This window comes from Malaclemys terrapin, chromosome 2 (assembly GCF_027887155.1).
Source record: "Malaclemys terrapin pileata isolate rMalTer1 chromosome 2, rMalTer1.hap1, whole genome shotgun sequence".
In the NCBI taxonomy this organism is placed as follows: domain Eukaryota; kingdom Metazoa; phylum Chordata; order Testudines; family Emydidae; genus Malaclemys; species Malaclemys terrapin.
Window position 1 is genome coordinate 192,696,909 of NC_071506.1, and position 14,463 is coordinate 192,711,371.

Genomic DNA, 14,463 nt, shown 5'->3' on the forward strand with positions numbered 1-14,463 from the left:
CTGCACTTTACCATTAACTTTTCTGCAAGCTGTAACAACATGAAGGCCTTTCTCACTAAGGAAGGAAACCTCTTTATGATCCCAGCTGGCAATGGCAAAGGACACCTGTACGGACAGGGCAATCTGAGCATCTTCCTTTCTGTAGTGTAATCTACAAATCTTCCTGCACACAATGGATATGCACACCTCTACCCCGATATAACGCAACCCGATATAACACGAATTCGGATACAACGCGGTAAAGCAGCACTCCGGGGGGCGGGGGGGCGTGGCTGCGTGCTCCAGTGGATCAAAGCAAATTCGATATAACGCGGTTTCACCTATAACACGGTAAGATTTTTTGGCTCCAGAGGACAACGTTATATCGGGGTAGAGGTGTACTAGAAAGCTTGTATCTATCTTGCCAAACAACTACTGGCTCCCGTGCCATTTTTTCCAACGGCAATGTCCTTCAGATGTGCAGTACTCTTAGGATGCAGTACATTTCATCTTTGGGCCACCAGTTCCAATCCCGCACTGCTCATTGGGGACTGAAAGTTGTTCTTGTCTCATAAGTGTTTGCTGACTCATCTGAAATAAAATGATGACTTCATTCCAGTTCCTAAGGCTTCATCTACACTACAGCACTTGTGGTGGGGACACTCTAAGCCGACAGGAGAGAGCTCTCCCGTCGGCTTAATAACTCCTGCCTCCGCTAGAGGTGGTAGTTATGTTGGCGGGAAAAGCCAGTCCTGTTAGATCATTTGGAATAAAATGCAATTAAATTCATTATGTACCTGAGCTTGCCTATCAAGTTCTCTTCTTAAGGACTGCTGCACTGGGGGCGAAAGAGTAAAATAGAGCCCAGCTGTGGCCACTCCCTCTTCGCCCATAGTCCTGTGACCTAAAACTGTGTAGAGGAAACCCCCCCTCAGGGGGCACTAAGACTTATATGGTACCTCCCCTCCCCTAGTCAAGTGGTCTTGAGGAAAAACTGCAGCAAGGAGCCAGCCACGGATCCCAGCCAGTAGGAACAGTTACAGAAGCAGCCAAAGCAGTGACCTTCAGACCCCAATGATATCACATAATTTTCTGCAGTTTTGACTAGATGCTGTCTGCCCTGTGCTGATTGGCTGTCTGCTCCAACTCTCTGTTTCCTCATCACGGCTTCTCTCCATACCTGCCCCATCCCCATCACCCACTTCCCTTCAACCTTCCCTCTCCTTTCACTTTTCCCTCTCCGTTTAGTTAGGTAATCCCCCCTCCCCCGCTTGAATCATGCCCCCCCACCTCCCGCCCCAAAAAACTGTGGAACTAAGATGATACTTGCTGCCATCATATTGTTTGTTCTGCTGGTGTGTTTTATCCCTTTGCCTTACGCTGCATCTATCTTGTCTATTCAGATTATAAATTTTTCAGAGCAGGGACTGTCTACTACTCTGTGTTTGTACAGTGCTTTGCACAAGGAGGGTCCCACTCTTGGCTGGTCCTTGGGCACCACCATAATCAACATGATCCATCATCATCTGGTTAAATGGCACAGTGTCCAGCAGTCTCCCACCACAGGGACATGTGAAGAATCCCAACAATTGAGTAGGTCTGTTAACAATTAAAAAAAAAACTCCTACAAATGGAACAGTCTCTCTCACAATTCTCAGCATAATGTATGAGCTGTGTCCATTTCAATGTTGGGGGTGGTGAGGTGTCTACAACTCCAATTAATGTCACTGATGGATTAGAAAATAAATACGTTGTTTCCCCAATCAATCAATCTTAGCACACAAAGTGCTGGTAAGCTGGTTACCTCAAGAAAAATCATTAGGAAGCATCCGTGTACTTGGGAGATCTGTCAGTTTCGTTATTGCAAATAGTCAGTCTCTGGTTTGGTCTGTGTATGTAACTGAGGCTTTCACCAGTTCATGTTGAATTTACCTGGAGTATAAACAGACTGAGCCAACACCAAAGATGAGAGCAGATAGAACCTCATGTTAACAAGGAAAACAGCAGTCTCCTATGATTGTGTGTGAGCAGAAACGTAAGTGGAACCCTGGTGTGATGGTGAATAATGTGCTCTTGAATGTTAAGGTACAGTGGAATTTTCATAGCATCTCAGATTCTTTCCCATATTGCTGCAAAAAAAGTAAATGTAGGTGGAACTAAACTCCTGTTGTTATGAGGATGGAAAAAAAAATTAAATTATTTAAATTAACCCATCTATTCTGGCCAACAGCTTATGAGTAATTCTCAACATTTTGTCACCTAAAAAGACAGTCATATCCTGACAAACACATCATATACCAGTTAGTATTTTAGATCACGGATGATTAACATGTATGTAAAATATTGCGTGTTACTTCAGAGAGCTTTGCTTCTTGCCTGCCTTCCTGGCTGCTCTTGTCTGTAGTGTTTTTCTTCCTTTTCGGGCAGAGGAAGTGGGGGTGGAGAATAGAAAGAAGGCTTGTTCTTATGCAGCATAATGACTGCTTTTATCCCAAGTCCCTCATAATAAGCAAGGACGAGTTTGCTTAGGGAATGTTTCACCTATTGCTACTACCTATCCATCTATCCCACATTCATTACGATAGTATGCAAGTGCCCAACAAAGTTATAAAATCCAAATGATAGAATCCAGCAGATCATCTTCCTTCCCCCAAATCTTTAGGAATGTTTCCGCACCCACCCATCCTTCTCACCCACTTGGTGCTAAGTCGAAGAACTGAGTTTTGCAAGTATAGGCTGCAATTCAAGAAAGCATTTAAGCATGTGCCTACATCCCATTGACTTCAATGGTACTTAACGATAAGCTTGTGTTTAAGCTCCCTTTCTGTTCAGAGCTACCATAGTTTGCTGTAGCACTCTCATCCTCTTCTCCACTACTGCTAGCAGCCTGTGTTCACCTGCCTAACGGCACAGACCGACAGGGGCAAAACAGGCAATCCAACCACCTGGGCGTGGAAGCAGGCTGAACAAAGTTGATGGAGGCTGTATATGAACTGAGCACTGAGACCATGTTAGCAAAAATGGTGTTGTTGGTAGTGGTTACAATCAAATTTTAGACTTATGAAAAGGAAGGTTCTGAAGATGCAGAGTGATTCCGTGGGTAGGAACCTAGACTGAGGCCTTGGCTACACTTACCAGCTAGTTCGACGGCTGGAAATCGAAGTTCTGGGTTCGACTTATCGCGTCTAGTCTGGACGCGATAAGTCGAACCCGGAAGTGCTTGCCGTCGACTGCGGTACTCCAGCTCGGCGAGAGGAGTACCGCGGAGTCGACGGGGGAGCCTGCCTGCCGCGTGTGGACCAAGGTAAGTTCGAACTAAGGTACTTCGACTTCAGCTACGTTATTCACGTAGCTGAAGTTGCGTACCTTAGTTCGAATTAGGGGGGGTAGTGTAGACCAAGCCTAAGACTCATGAGACTAGATTCTGTTCCCAGCTCTGCCACTGAGCTGCTGTGTGACTTTGGGCAAGTCACTTCACTTCCTTCAATTTCCTCATACGTAAAATGGGGATAATGATAGGGACCCCCTGTGTAAAGTGCTTCAAGATCTCTGGATGAAAAGCACTAGCTAAAAGCTAGGTGTTATCACCATCATCATCCAGGGTTGGGACCATCTCTTACTATGTATCTCCACAGTGCCTAATACAATGGGCCCTGGTCTCAGCTGGATCTGTACTCAGTACTGTAATACAAATAATAATAATAATCTGGGTACTTACATCCTTGCTCCCCATGTTATTATATAACCATATCCAGGATGCAAGTACCCATTCGTCTTTCTGATAATTTCACCTGGTACATGGATAGCAAAAACCCTATACGAAGGCATGAAACATTCAATCCTAAAAACAAATCTCTCCTGAAACAAACTGGTTGGTAATGCAGGTGGCCATCTTCACAGGCACTTTCCAATCTAGAAAACAGTGAACGTCTCAGGACTAGTTTATGGCTGAACTTGATGCAAACTTGGATGCCACCCACTAACAACGCAGCTACACTCTGGGTAACAAATAACCTCAGCTCCCTTGACTAAACAAAGAGTAATACCACAGAGACAAATTTATTTTCAAAGCCTGCTTGGTATCCTGCCCAGTAACTTGCTCCTTGTTCAAAACAAAAAGATATGATCATTGCCTCATAAGGCACTGGCCACTTTTCCTTGTAACATTCTGATGGCAGACCTGTTTATAAACTCCTTTATTCTTCTCTCAGCTTAAAGGTGGCCTGAAAAGTGGGGGAAGTGTACTTGTGCTCTTCTTTTTACTTTTTTGCTTCTGTTATGCTATAAAAAAAGATGTGAAAGTTTAGATTTGTTTTGTTTTAATTATTCCCCTTTCCCCCCCACCCCCCCTTTGCTTTTTTACTTGAGAACCTTCTTCTCTGCTCTGGAAGATTCTAGGATAACTGGAGAACTAGTGAAACGATGCCATCACAAGAATCAAGGGAGTGAAATCTGAGCAACTAAACACATATAGAAGAAAATGATGACTACTTACATATAATATGTAGGATACAACCCTTCAAAGTACCAGCAATGCTTTTTGGCCTCTGTACACTGGAAAGAAAGAAAAACATCATCATCTTGGTGTTATTATTAATTTAGGACAATCATAATTTATTATAAATACAGGCAACAAATAAATATTATATAGTCAGACAAGAAAAAGGTCTCTGATCCCAAAGATTTCACAATCTTAATAAATACTACTATTGTGAAATCAGACATCTTGAACTGTAATATGTACCTTTAGGCCCCGGACTCTGCATGGAGATGCCCACGGAGGTCAGTGGAGCTCCAGACAGACACGGGGCTCTATCTGTCTGATCTGATCTTTGTGCAGAATTTTAGGGCTTCACAAAAATCCCAAAGATAAAGGGAAGTTAAGAGCCAGTCAGTATCACAGGTCACTTATGAAACAATTCGAAAGCATCCTCAATTGAAATTGGCTACCCCATTAATATGACCACACATTTAATTAGTCATTAGTTTATAGCAGAGAAGTGATAATGGGGGAGGGATAGCTCAGTGGTTTGAGCATTGGCCTGCTAAACCCAGGGTTGTGAGCTCAATCATTGAGGGGGCCACTTAGGGATCTGGGGCAAAATCAGTACTTGGTCCTGCTAGTGAAGGCAGAGGGCTGGACTCGATGACCTTTCAGGGTCCCTTGCAGTTCTATATTTTTTTTTCTTTTTTTTTTCCCTCTTCTATAATCTTTATGTAATCTCTGTGCAGATGTAATAGAGCTAGGAAAGGAGTAAAGGCAACAAACAGTGTTGGGATATTTTCTTATTTCTCTACAACAAAAATAAAATCAGTAAATGTTTCAAGGTGCATGGTAAAGTATCTAGGAAAGGAGACCGCTCTCTGCAATCTAGTAACATTATTCTCTTCATGTGCACTTAGTATATCCCTCTTAGAGGATGGGGGCAGGAATTTTTTTCTGTGTGTGAGGCAATGCCTATCATTGTGGACATTACCAGAATACAAACAACTAAATAATAATAATGATGATGATGATGTTTGGAAAGGAAACACAGAGATGTCAAGTACAAGGTAGCATATATAAGGCACAAAATATTTCTATATACTTCACTGGCATCCATAACGTCAGAATGAATTATTATAGATACATTTCCAGAAGTTTTATTGCAAACTATGTTTTTTTTGTTGTCACACAAATGATACATTCTTTGATATCTTCCACACACCAAGAGGATTTTACCTAGGGAATGTTTTGTTGGGATTTTTTAAAAGTTAGTTCAAACTTCTCTCTCTGTGGAAAGGCCCTCATGGCCTAGTTTTGAGGGCATTTATCATGTCCAGAGGGCTTAACTCACCCTTCATTTTAACTCTGCAGCTCATCTTTAAATAAGAGCTCATCTAAGATTATCAGCCTCTTTGAATTCCAGGAACACAGAATACATCTGGGCAAGAGAGAGAAAGTGTTTTTAGATTCTTGACTCTCACTATTCATGAATGAGAGAGGCTGTAAGCCCTTTATTAAGCATCTCATGCGTGGATTCAAACACAGAGCAATTGTTGCCCAAGAAGACCATTTACTATAGACTAAACAGTTAAGACTGGAAGAAAAGACCCTTGTCTCACTTGATCACCGATAAGGTGCTAGGGCTCATGCCAGCCACCTATTAACAGAGACAGGCTTTGGGCCCTGTAAGAAGGACCAGGGCCGGTGCCACCATTTAGGCAAACTAGGCGGTTGCCTAGGGCGCCAAGATTTGGGGGCGCCAAAAAGTGGTGCCCCCGATTTTTTTTTTACGGTGTTCCTACGTGCCCTCCCCGAGCGCGTGGCCGCCGCTCCACTTCTCCCGCTCCCAGGCTTGCAGCGCCAATCAGCTGGGAGGGAAGGAGAATTAGAGCGGGGGCGGCGTGCTCGGGTAGGAGGCGGAACAGAAGTGAGCTGGGGTGAGGAGCTGCCGCACAGCTCCCCGGGGGTGCGGGGACACCTCAGGGCGGGGAGCTGCCGCAGGGCTGTGGGGTGGGGCGGGGCGCAAGGTGGAAGTTTCGCCTAGGACGCGAAACTTCCTTGCACCGGCCCTTGGAAAGACCACAGCTTTCAACTTAAAAACAAAGTAAGCCTCTTTTCCTTCTGAAACTGACCCCATTTTCCTCCTCAGACTGATGTTAAGTTTGAAAACAACATGCAGCTGGCCTCCATTCCTGCAGCAGGCGAGCTAAAGATCCACCTGCCCACACACACATATACACTTTGTGTAAAATGAGTCAGGTAAGTTTGGGGTGCACTCAAAAAATCCTCTTACTAACCCTTCCCAGATCAGACTCCACTGACCCTTTTCTCATCCTTGAGAGAGGGGAATGGCCATTCATTTCCTATGATTGTCTTGACTCTCTCCTCTCCTAGTTTCCCCATCTTCTCCTCCTCTCCCTTCCTCCCTGATCCTAGCCACCCTGCATTCTCTCTGACGTCCTTCACAGGCAGCTGCATCTTCATATATCAGACAAAGGATCGTGACATTATTTTGAAATACTCTGCCCAGAGGGCTATAAAATGGAGCTGGAAAATGAACAATGAATGTCCAAGAAACACAATACTCCCCTAAGCATCCAGTTTCCCCAATTATTTTACAATAAAAATGTATGTGAGCTGCAAAGGCCTGCGAGGCTGTCTTTGCAGCATCAACCACCTTGCTCATTGCTGAAACCCCCCAGCCCTAGCAGCGCATTCGATAGTTCAGTGTTGCAATGATATTTATAACCTTTACATATTGTTATTTAAAAAATCATCAAGTCACTCACATTCAAAGCAAATCAAAAATAATTTTAAATCATTCTCCTTTCTTCCTATCATTTTGATAATGACATAACCATACCAATTATCCAGTGATTACACGACATTATTTAAATAAAATAAATCTCATAATTAATTGTCCAAATTAAAGAGCCAAAATAAATTATTTTGTATTTGAATTTTTCTTCCTGCCTGTTGCCCAGGGGCTTCTCCACTGCCAGCAGCGTCGGGGACATGCTGCTGCTGGTACCAGGCACAGGAGCAGCTCTGGGACAACAGGAGGCAGCAACTGAACGCAGGCCCAGCAGCAACGTTTTCCCATTTCCCCCTTCCCCTGCCTCCTACTACCCCAACCTTCCCTCTCCTAAGGCCAATGCATAGAGGCAGGCAGGGCTCAGTGGCTGAGCAAGTCTCGTGTCCTTAGCCCCGAGGGTCTCACAGCTCTGCCTTGAAAAAAATTGCAAAAAGGAGCTTCTTGTATCATTGCCAGAGCTCTCCCTGCAGGCTCCAAAACCCTGTGACTCATGATCAGTTTGTGAGCACTAGCTACACTGCAGCCCCGTCACGCATTCCTGCAGCCCAGCCCGAATCTCACACACCTGGCTCAGCAGCAGGAAGGCAGCAGGTCTTTAATTCCAGTTTCTCCTTTTCTGGCCACTTGAGGCCACTGTGGCACCAAACACCTCTTCTCCTTGCTGGCCTTGCTGGATCAGGGCCAGGGATGGGGAGCTGGAAGGAGAAGATGGCAGGGGCAGCAATAAAAGGTGAGGGGGCCTCGGTCTGGCCTCAAATGCCCATGCCTCTTCCCCCTGCAGCCACCTGCTCCAGGCTTCACAAGCACCAGCCTCACCCCTAATCCCTTGCTCCCATCAGCCCTCTAGCCCCCTGGAGCACACCAAGCCCCTGCCACTTAGAAGGCCCCTGCAACCCAGCACCCCTTACTTCCAGGAACCCTGTGAAACCATTATCATCTCCAGGAGCCCCAACACCTATGTGCCCTTCAGCGCTAAAAATCCCAACAGCCTTCCACCCAGCTACCTCCAGCTTTCCATGCACTCCACCGTGTCCAATTATGGCCTCCGATACCCCTGAACACCCACACACCTATCCACTCCCGCCACAGCTGTCAAATTCTGTTCAGCTCCATGCCCTGCCTGATCCTCACCACTGCTCAGGACAGGGCCTGTTGACCGTATCTTACGTTTATTGTTATATGCAATTATGCAAATTGTTTCGTTAAACAGATAAAATGTCACAAGCTGGATGGCACAAAACTTGGCAGCTAGGAAGCCCTGTAGTTCAAGAGAGCTGGAGAAGTAGGTTATTCCTGCTGGACATGAAGCGTCTCTGAAATTTAAAGGGTGGGGGGAACAACTTGACAACTACTGCCATTCAATGTCTCCCTGCTGCATGTCGCGACTACCGCTGGGGTGCACTGCAACAGGAGAGAAGGGGAAGAACAATGGTGTATGGAATGCCCACACGAGCAGGAACTGTCTCTTTATCCTGTGTCTGTACAGCACCTAGCACAATGGAATCCTGGTCCCTAGGCACTATGGCATTAAAAATAACAAATAAACCAATAATGAAACAGCCCTCAACAACTGGTAGATAACAGCACCTCTCTCCTCAGGATGAATTCAGTCAAGGAAAGTCATTGTGATTGAATTATTATTATTAAATACGGATATTACCACAGTACCAAGAGATACCAACATCAAGACTGGTGCTCCATTGTGCTAGGCATTGACAAAGTCCTTGTCCAAAAGAACTTGTGTGTGTTTAGTTCTTGAAAAAGCTACTCGCCCATGGCAAGACAGACAATGAGACCTGCGCTGTAAAACTAATCTTGCTTATGACCCTGCAGGTGTTTTAACTTTTATGATGGAAAATTTCTCTCCATTTTGGCTGTAAAATAGTTTATTCCAGGGGTCGGCAACGTTCAGCATGCGGCTTGCCAGGGTAATCACTCGTGCGGGCCGGGCCAGTTTATTTACCTGCTGACGCAGCAGGTTCGGCTGAATGCGGCCCCCACTGGCTGCGGTTCGCCGTCCCAGGCCAATGGGATCGGGGGGAAGCGGCATGGGCCAACGGATGTGCTGGCCGCGGCTTCCCGCCACCCCCATTGGCCTGGGACGGCAAACCGTGGCCAGTGGGGGCCGCGATCGGCCGAACCTGCCGCGTCAGCAGGTAACTAACTAGCCTGGCCCGCTAGGGTGCTTACCCTGGCAAGCCGCGTGCTGAACGTTGCCGACCCCTGGTTTATCCTATGTCCTTTATCAATTTGGCCACACTATCATGAAATGTAAATAAATATAGAAGTGTGTGCATTTTTTAAATGAATGATGCAGGCTTAATTGGTGAGTATAGGTCAATTCCAAAGAATTAATGACCTGTATATTAGCCAGATTGCATGAACCATTTCTCAACACTGATATTTAGAAAAAATGAAAAATCATAGATGTGACATCATATATCTGCTTCTCTGACATATTGCTACTGACTGTTTTCTTTAACAGGGGGTAATGACACGAACTGCAAGCTGGGCTTTCCCAATCACTGAACTCATTTAGGTTTCCTCTATAGAAAGGAAATGTGCTCTCTATCACTGACTGAAGGAGTTTTCTTCAAATGACTCCGCGACTAAGAACAATAGGGGAAAAAAGAAGTTGCTAAAATACTAACTCTTTTTAATGCCACCAGAGAGCAGGCAGTCTGCTTGTTAAATATCTGAAGCTATTCTGCGGATCATTAGTTACAGCATGCAAGATTTACAGAATTACTACAGCACGATCCTCCTCCACACCATACATCTTTATCTTCAGATTCACCAGTGAATTCAAAGATACCAGGTCAGTCTGAACAATGCTCAAGACTGGGCACAAAGGATAATGCAACACGTTCACTCATAGTGCTTTTATTGGGACTGGAGGGAAAAAGAAGAGGACTGCTAATCATAGAATCATAGAATATCAGAGTTGGAAGGGACCTCAAGAGGTCATCTAGTCCAACCCCCTGCTCAAAGCAGGACCAATTCCCAGTTAAATCATCCCAGCCAGGGCTTTGTCAAGCCGGGCCTTAAAAACCTCCAAGGAAGGAGACTCCACCACCTCCCTAGGTAACGCATTCCAGTGTTTCATCACCCTCCTAGTGAAATAGTTTTTCCTGATATCCAACCTGGACCATTGGTACTAAACACTTTCAAATAAAGATACGATTAATCTTTTTGAGGGAAACGGCGAACAAAGAAATCTTTTGTGGGTGGAAGCAAGGGATTGTTTTTTATTTGAAGGTACATTAAGTCTTTGAGTTTGTAAAGTCTGTTCCAATCCAGATCCTCATCTGATGTAATCTGGCAAAGCTCTACTGATTGCTAAGTCAGTGGACCTACATTGATTTTCATCAACAGAGGATCTGGCTCCTTCTTTTTAGTCAGACAAAGTGCAGGCAGCAGCAATAAAATTTTTCTCTACACACATAATCATGAGGACTTAGAAAGGTGAATACTGAGCGCAAGTGGGAATCTAGCCATGTGACGTGCCACATAAACAATTACATAAATGGCTCCTAGCATTTTGTAGCAACTGTATCAATCAGTGCCTACCACCTCCCATTCAGCTGGGCATACACTAAACTGCAATAGAATCTGGGCTGTTCCAAAGCCCACTCTCAAAGCCTCAGTCTCTGCTGAAGATTAAAGCTTCCACAGCTGAATGGAAAGTGGGCAATAAAAGGACATCAGAAGCCCAGAACAGAATCTTCTCATTAAAGGCCTGAATAATTGAGCAATGTCCAGTGTGGCTTAGGGAAGGAATACTCAATCCAACATATGTTCAGGACAAGGACACCCAGGCAGTCAGGCCATGGCTGGCTATTGCTGAGTGTGCGTGTTTGCTGGAGGTGGAGACAGAAGGCACAGCAGAGAAGGTGTGCTGCTTTTCCACATGCTGCGTACCAACCAGGTGGTTCCATACTTGATCCAAGGATCAACTCCTCCCGCCCACATTATACGTGATTCCATAAGGAGACCTTTCACAGAAGTCACTTTCACAGGTTTGCTGCAGTTTTCTCTGTTAGGGCAGCAAAAATTTCTTCTGCATCGGGGACCTGAACTCTAGAATGTGGCCCAAATGGTGAGAGCCAACCGCTACAGGCTAAAGAACCAATACTGGTAGACATGTCAGTGGCTGGGAATCACTGTACTGCAGGAATCTGACCTTTAAATCAAATCAGTGACCAGAACCCCCTTTACTCAGAACCCTAAACAAGAGCTGAAAGTATTCCGAAGCACAAGCTGTTTCCTAGAAATGGATTGTCGAAATCAGTGGGAATTATGCATGCAGATGCTGGAAGAATCAGGTATGTAGACTAGAAAATGTGCCTGGTGTTATTGCTCTTCCACAGACCAGGAGAGGAGCTGAATCCCCCCTGTCAGATTAATGGATTTCCCGATATCAGGGCTGCACTGTTCAGTATCAGTATGGGGTGAAACCAACCTGCTAGGAAGTGTGGTTTCATTTAGCTTTGTTTGAATTGGCAAAATTCATCCTTATTTCCTAGCTAGTGGCTCTGACAAATGAGGGCAAAGGTGATCAAACTTGAAGCTTCCCAGCTACTGAGCTCATCAAACAAGTGATTGGTGACTGCAGCAGGTGTTCCTTTCATGTACCACAATGGTAAGGGTACACTAAAACACTCTGGGGTTTTTTATACTCACTTTTTAACAAGTGGATGAAGATACTAAAAAACTTTGCATACCAGCTCTATCCCAGGTCACAGACACTCTGATCTTCTGATTAGTCTCTTCCTCTCATTCTAATAGGAATAATAGTTCTATGAAGAGACACTGTCCCTTAGATACAGCTGAATCCAAGCCCCAATATTAGACATTGCATGACTCAGGTCTTTTTACACTTTATATTACAGACCTTGCTGTTTCTTGCCATTCTCTTTGGATCTTCTCTTAGACAGACGAGGATATTATTCACACAAGATTCACAACAGAAGCAGATTCCCTACCTTAATTTCGTTAATCCATGTTTGGCAACAATACAATTTTGCCACAAGCAGCTAGTACTTAGTAATTCCTTTGGCGCTCACAGTACTGACATTAATCATCATATTTGTATTTGGAATGAATGTGAATTAGCATTAGATAGCATCAGAAAGCATTACATTACATTAAAATCGCTTAGCCTTTAAGAATACAACAGCCTTTAAATGCAATTTCATTTTAAGAGTATACATCACTGATTTCTTTGCCATTATGCACTAATCGTGAATGCATTTCAATCCTAGAGCAATATAATTTTAATTGAATATAATCTCTTCTTCACTGTTCCAGAAAAAGATATCCACATTTTCCAAAATGTCTGAATGAACAAGAGTACAATTGTCTCACACAGGGATCACCAAACCTAACGAACAGAGGCAGTGGGAGTGCTGGAGAGGCTCAGATTGCTTTTCTTACTGCTGCTTTGGTTTACATCAAACATGTCTGTCACAGGGAAGACTATCCACCATTAGCCTGCAAGTGGATAGAAGGCTTGAGAGAGACCAGTGACACCCTCTGCTATTTCTCAGAGGGATGAGCAGCACCCCATTGTGCCAGGCTGTTGCCTTCATATCTGTCAAAAGCAGAACCTGACACATGCTGCAATGTGATCTTAGACAATTTTCAGTTTCAACCCAATTAAATGCAGTGCCTTTCATTCAACTGAAACAAAGAGACCCTCCAGATAGAGGTGAATTGTGCTCTCAGGACCCTGGACAGTGGCACAAGGACGCAAAAAGCCTTTTCTGCCAATAGGTTGATATTATGAATGGGTTGACGGAGAAATGCATTAAGGATTCTGTAGGTTCAACAGTGAATGGAAAAGACCATTTATTTGTTACCTATTCTTGAATTTTAAATCAATACTCCTAGAGATGATGACTGAATTTCTGTATTTATAGAAACCCAGCAGCCCAGAAACAACAAACAGGTATTATCTGAATTTGGCCAAGCTTCAGGAAGTATGAACATCCTATAAGTATCAACAGAACCATTGGTTAAAACATAAAGCAGAAAAATAAATGTGGATAATATTTATGTGTTAGAATGTGACAAAGAAAACTGTCTCTCTCCATTCTAAGGTTGGTGAAACTGGCTTAGTATTGCATACTGCATAGTATTGCATCCAGGCAGGAAAGTTATATTTACAAACAACTTTTTGAAGGGTCTCAAAGCATTTTATAAACCACATATTTATAGTAACTACTTCATTCTGTTCTCAAAGCCAGCCACCTCTGGGAGAGAACATGGAAGTGGTTTACCACATAGCAATACCACAAACCATTTTAGGATAGGAAGAGAATAATAATGTTTGATCTGTTTGAAACCAGAATGATAATACTGTATCTCATTGAAACTACAGGGGAAAGTTTAGGTATGTGAAATACAGTCAGCCTACTTAGACTCTGGTCAGGACATGAGGACATTGAACCAACTAGTTGTGAAAGTGCCATAGGATCCTTAGTGAACAGAAGTGGCCCGGACCTTGGTTTTCAACTTATTCATCAGACATAATTTGCTATGGTCCATTGAACTTGACAGCACTTTGTGTGGATATCAGTGCACCTCTTTTTTCTGACCTTCTCGGTAGGACTGACCATGCGTACAAAGACCTTATAACCTTGCGAGCTGAAAAAGGCACTTGAAAAATCCATTTTATGAGGTAAATCCTGTCAGTGGTTTCTCAATGCACAATCCATATCAAATGGTGCTTACACACAGGCTTCTATGCCCAAAGTGTGGAAGATTAAACAAGATATTAACAAGGAGTTTCAAGGATAACAAAATAATTGCACCACCCTCTTGCCTGATGTTTTACTTTGTTGTGTAGTAAAGCTGAACAAGATCCACACAGGTGGTGTAATGACAACACAACACTGTGCACATTGGGGGATCCAATTTAGGTCTCAGTCTCGTTGACTAGCAGGGGCCCAACTGCTGGAGAAGAAGGGAGCACATCATGTTACTCCAAAGTCTAGTTCTGGCTAAAATACACAGCAGCACAGATAGTCTCTGAACAGAGCCACAGCCAAATATCCTTGCCAGAGGGAAGGTAACCATTGTGTGTGGCCATTGCATGTACTAAGGGAGAAGGAAATGAGAAAAACTGGACAGACTGTGATGAACAAGTGGAAATTTCTCTGCTAGACCAATGCAAAAAGGT

General features: G+C 44.1%; 1 protein-coding gene across 2 annotated transcripts in view; it reads right to left on the reverse strand.

The window, feature by feature from the left end:
* The window catches only part of VOPP1 (VOPP1 WW domain binding protein), a 97,193-nt gene that overhangs the window by 25,492 nt on the left and 57,238 nt on the right, over positions 1–14,463 (reverse strand). For both annotated transcript variants that reach the window (XM_054019205.1, XM_054019204.1), the window contains exon 3: positions 4,475–4,533. In XM_054019205.1, the coding sequence (XP_053875180.1) occupies positions 4,475–4,533 (59 nt within the window). The remainder of the gene's footprint in view (positions 1–4,474; positions 4,534–14,463) is intronic.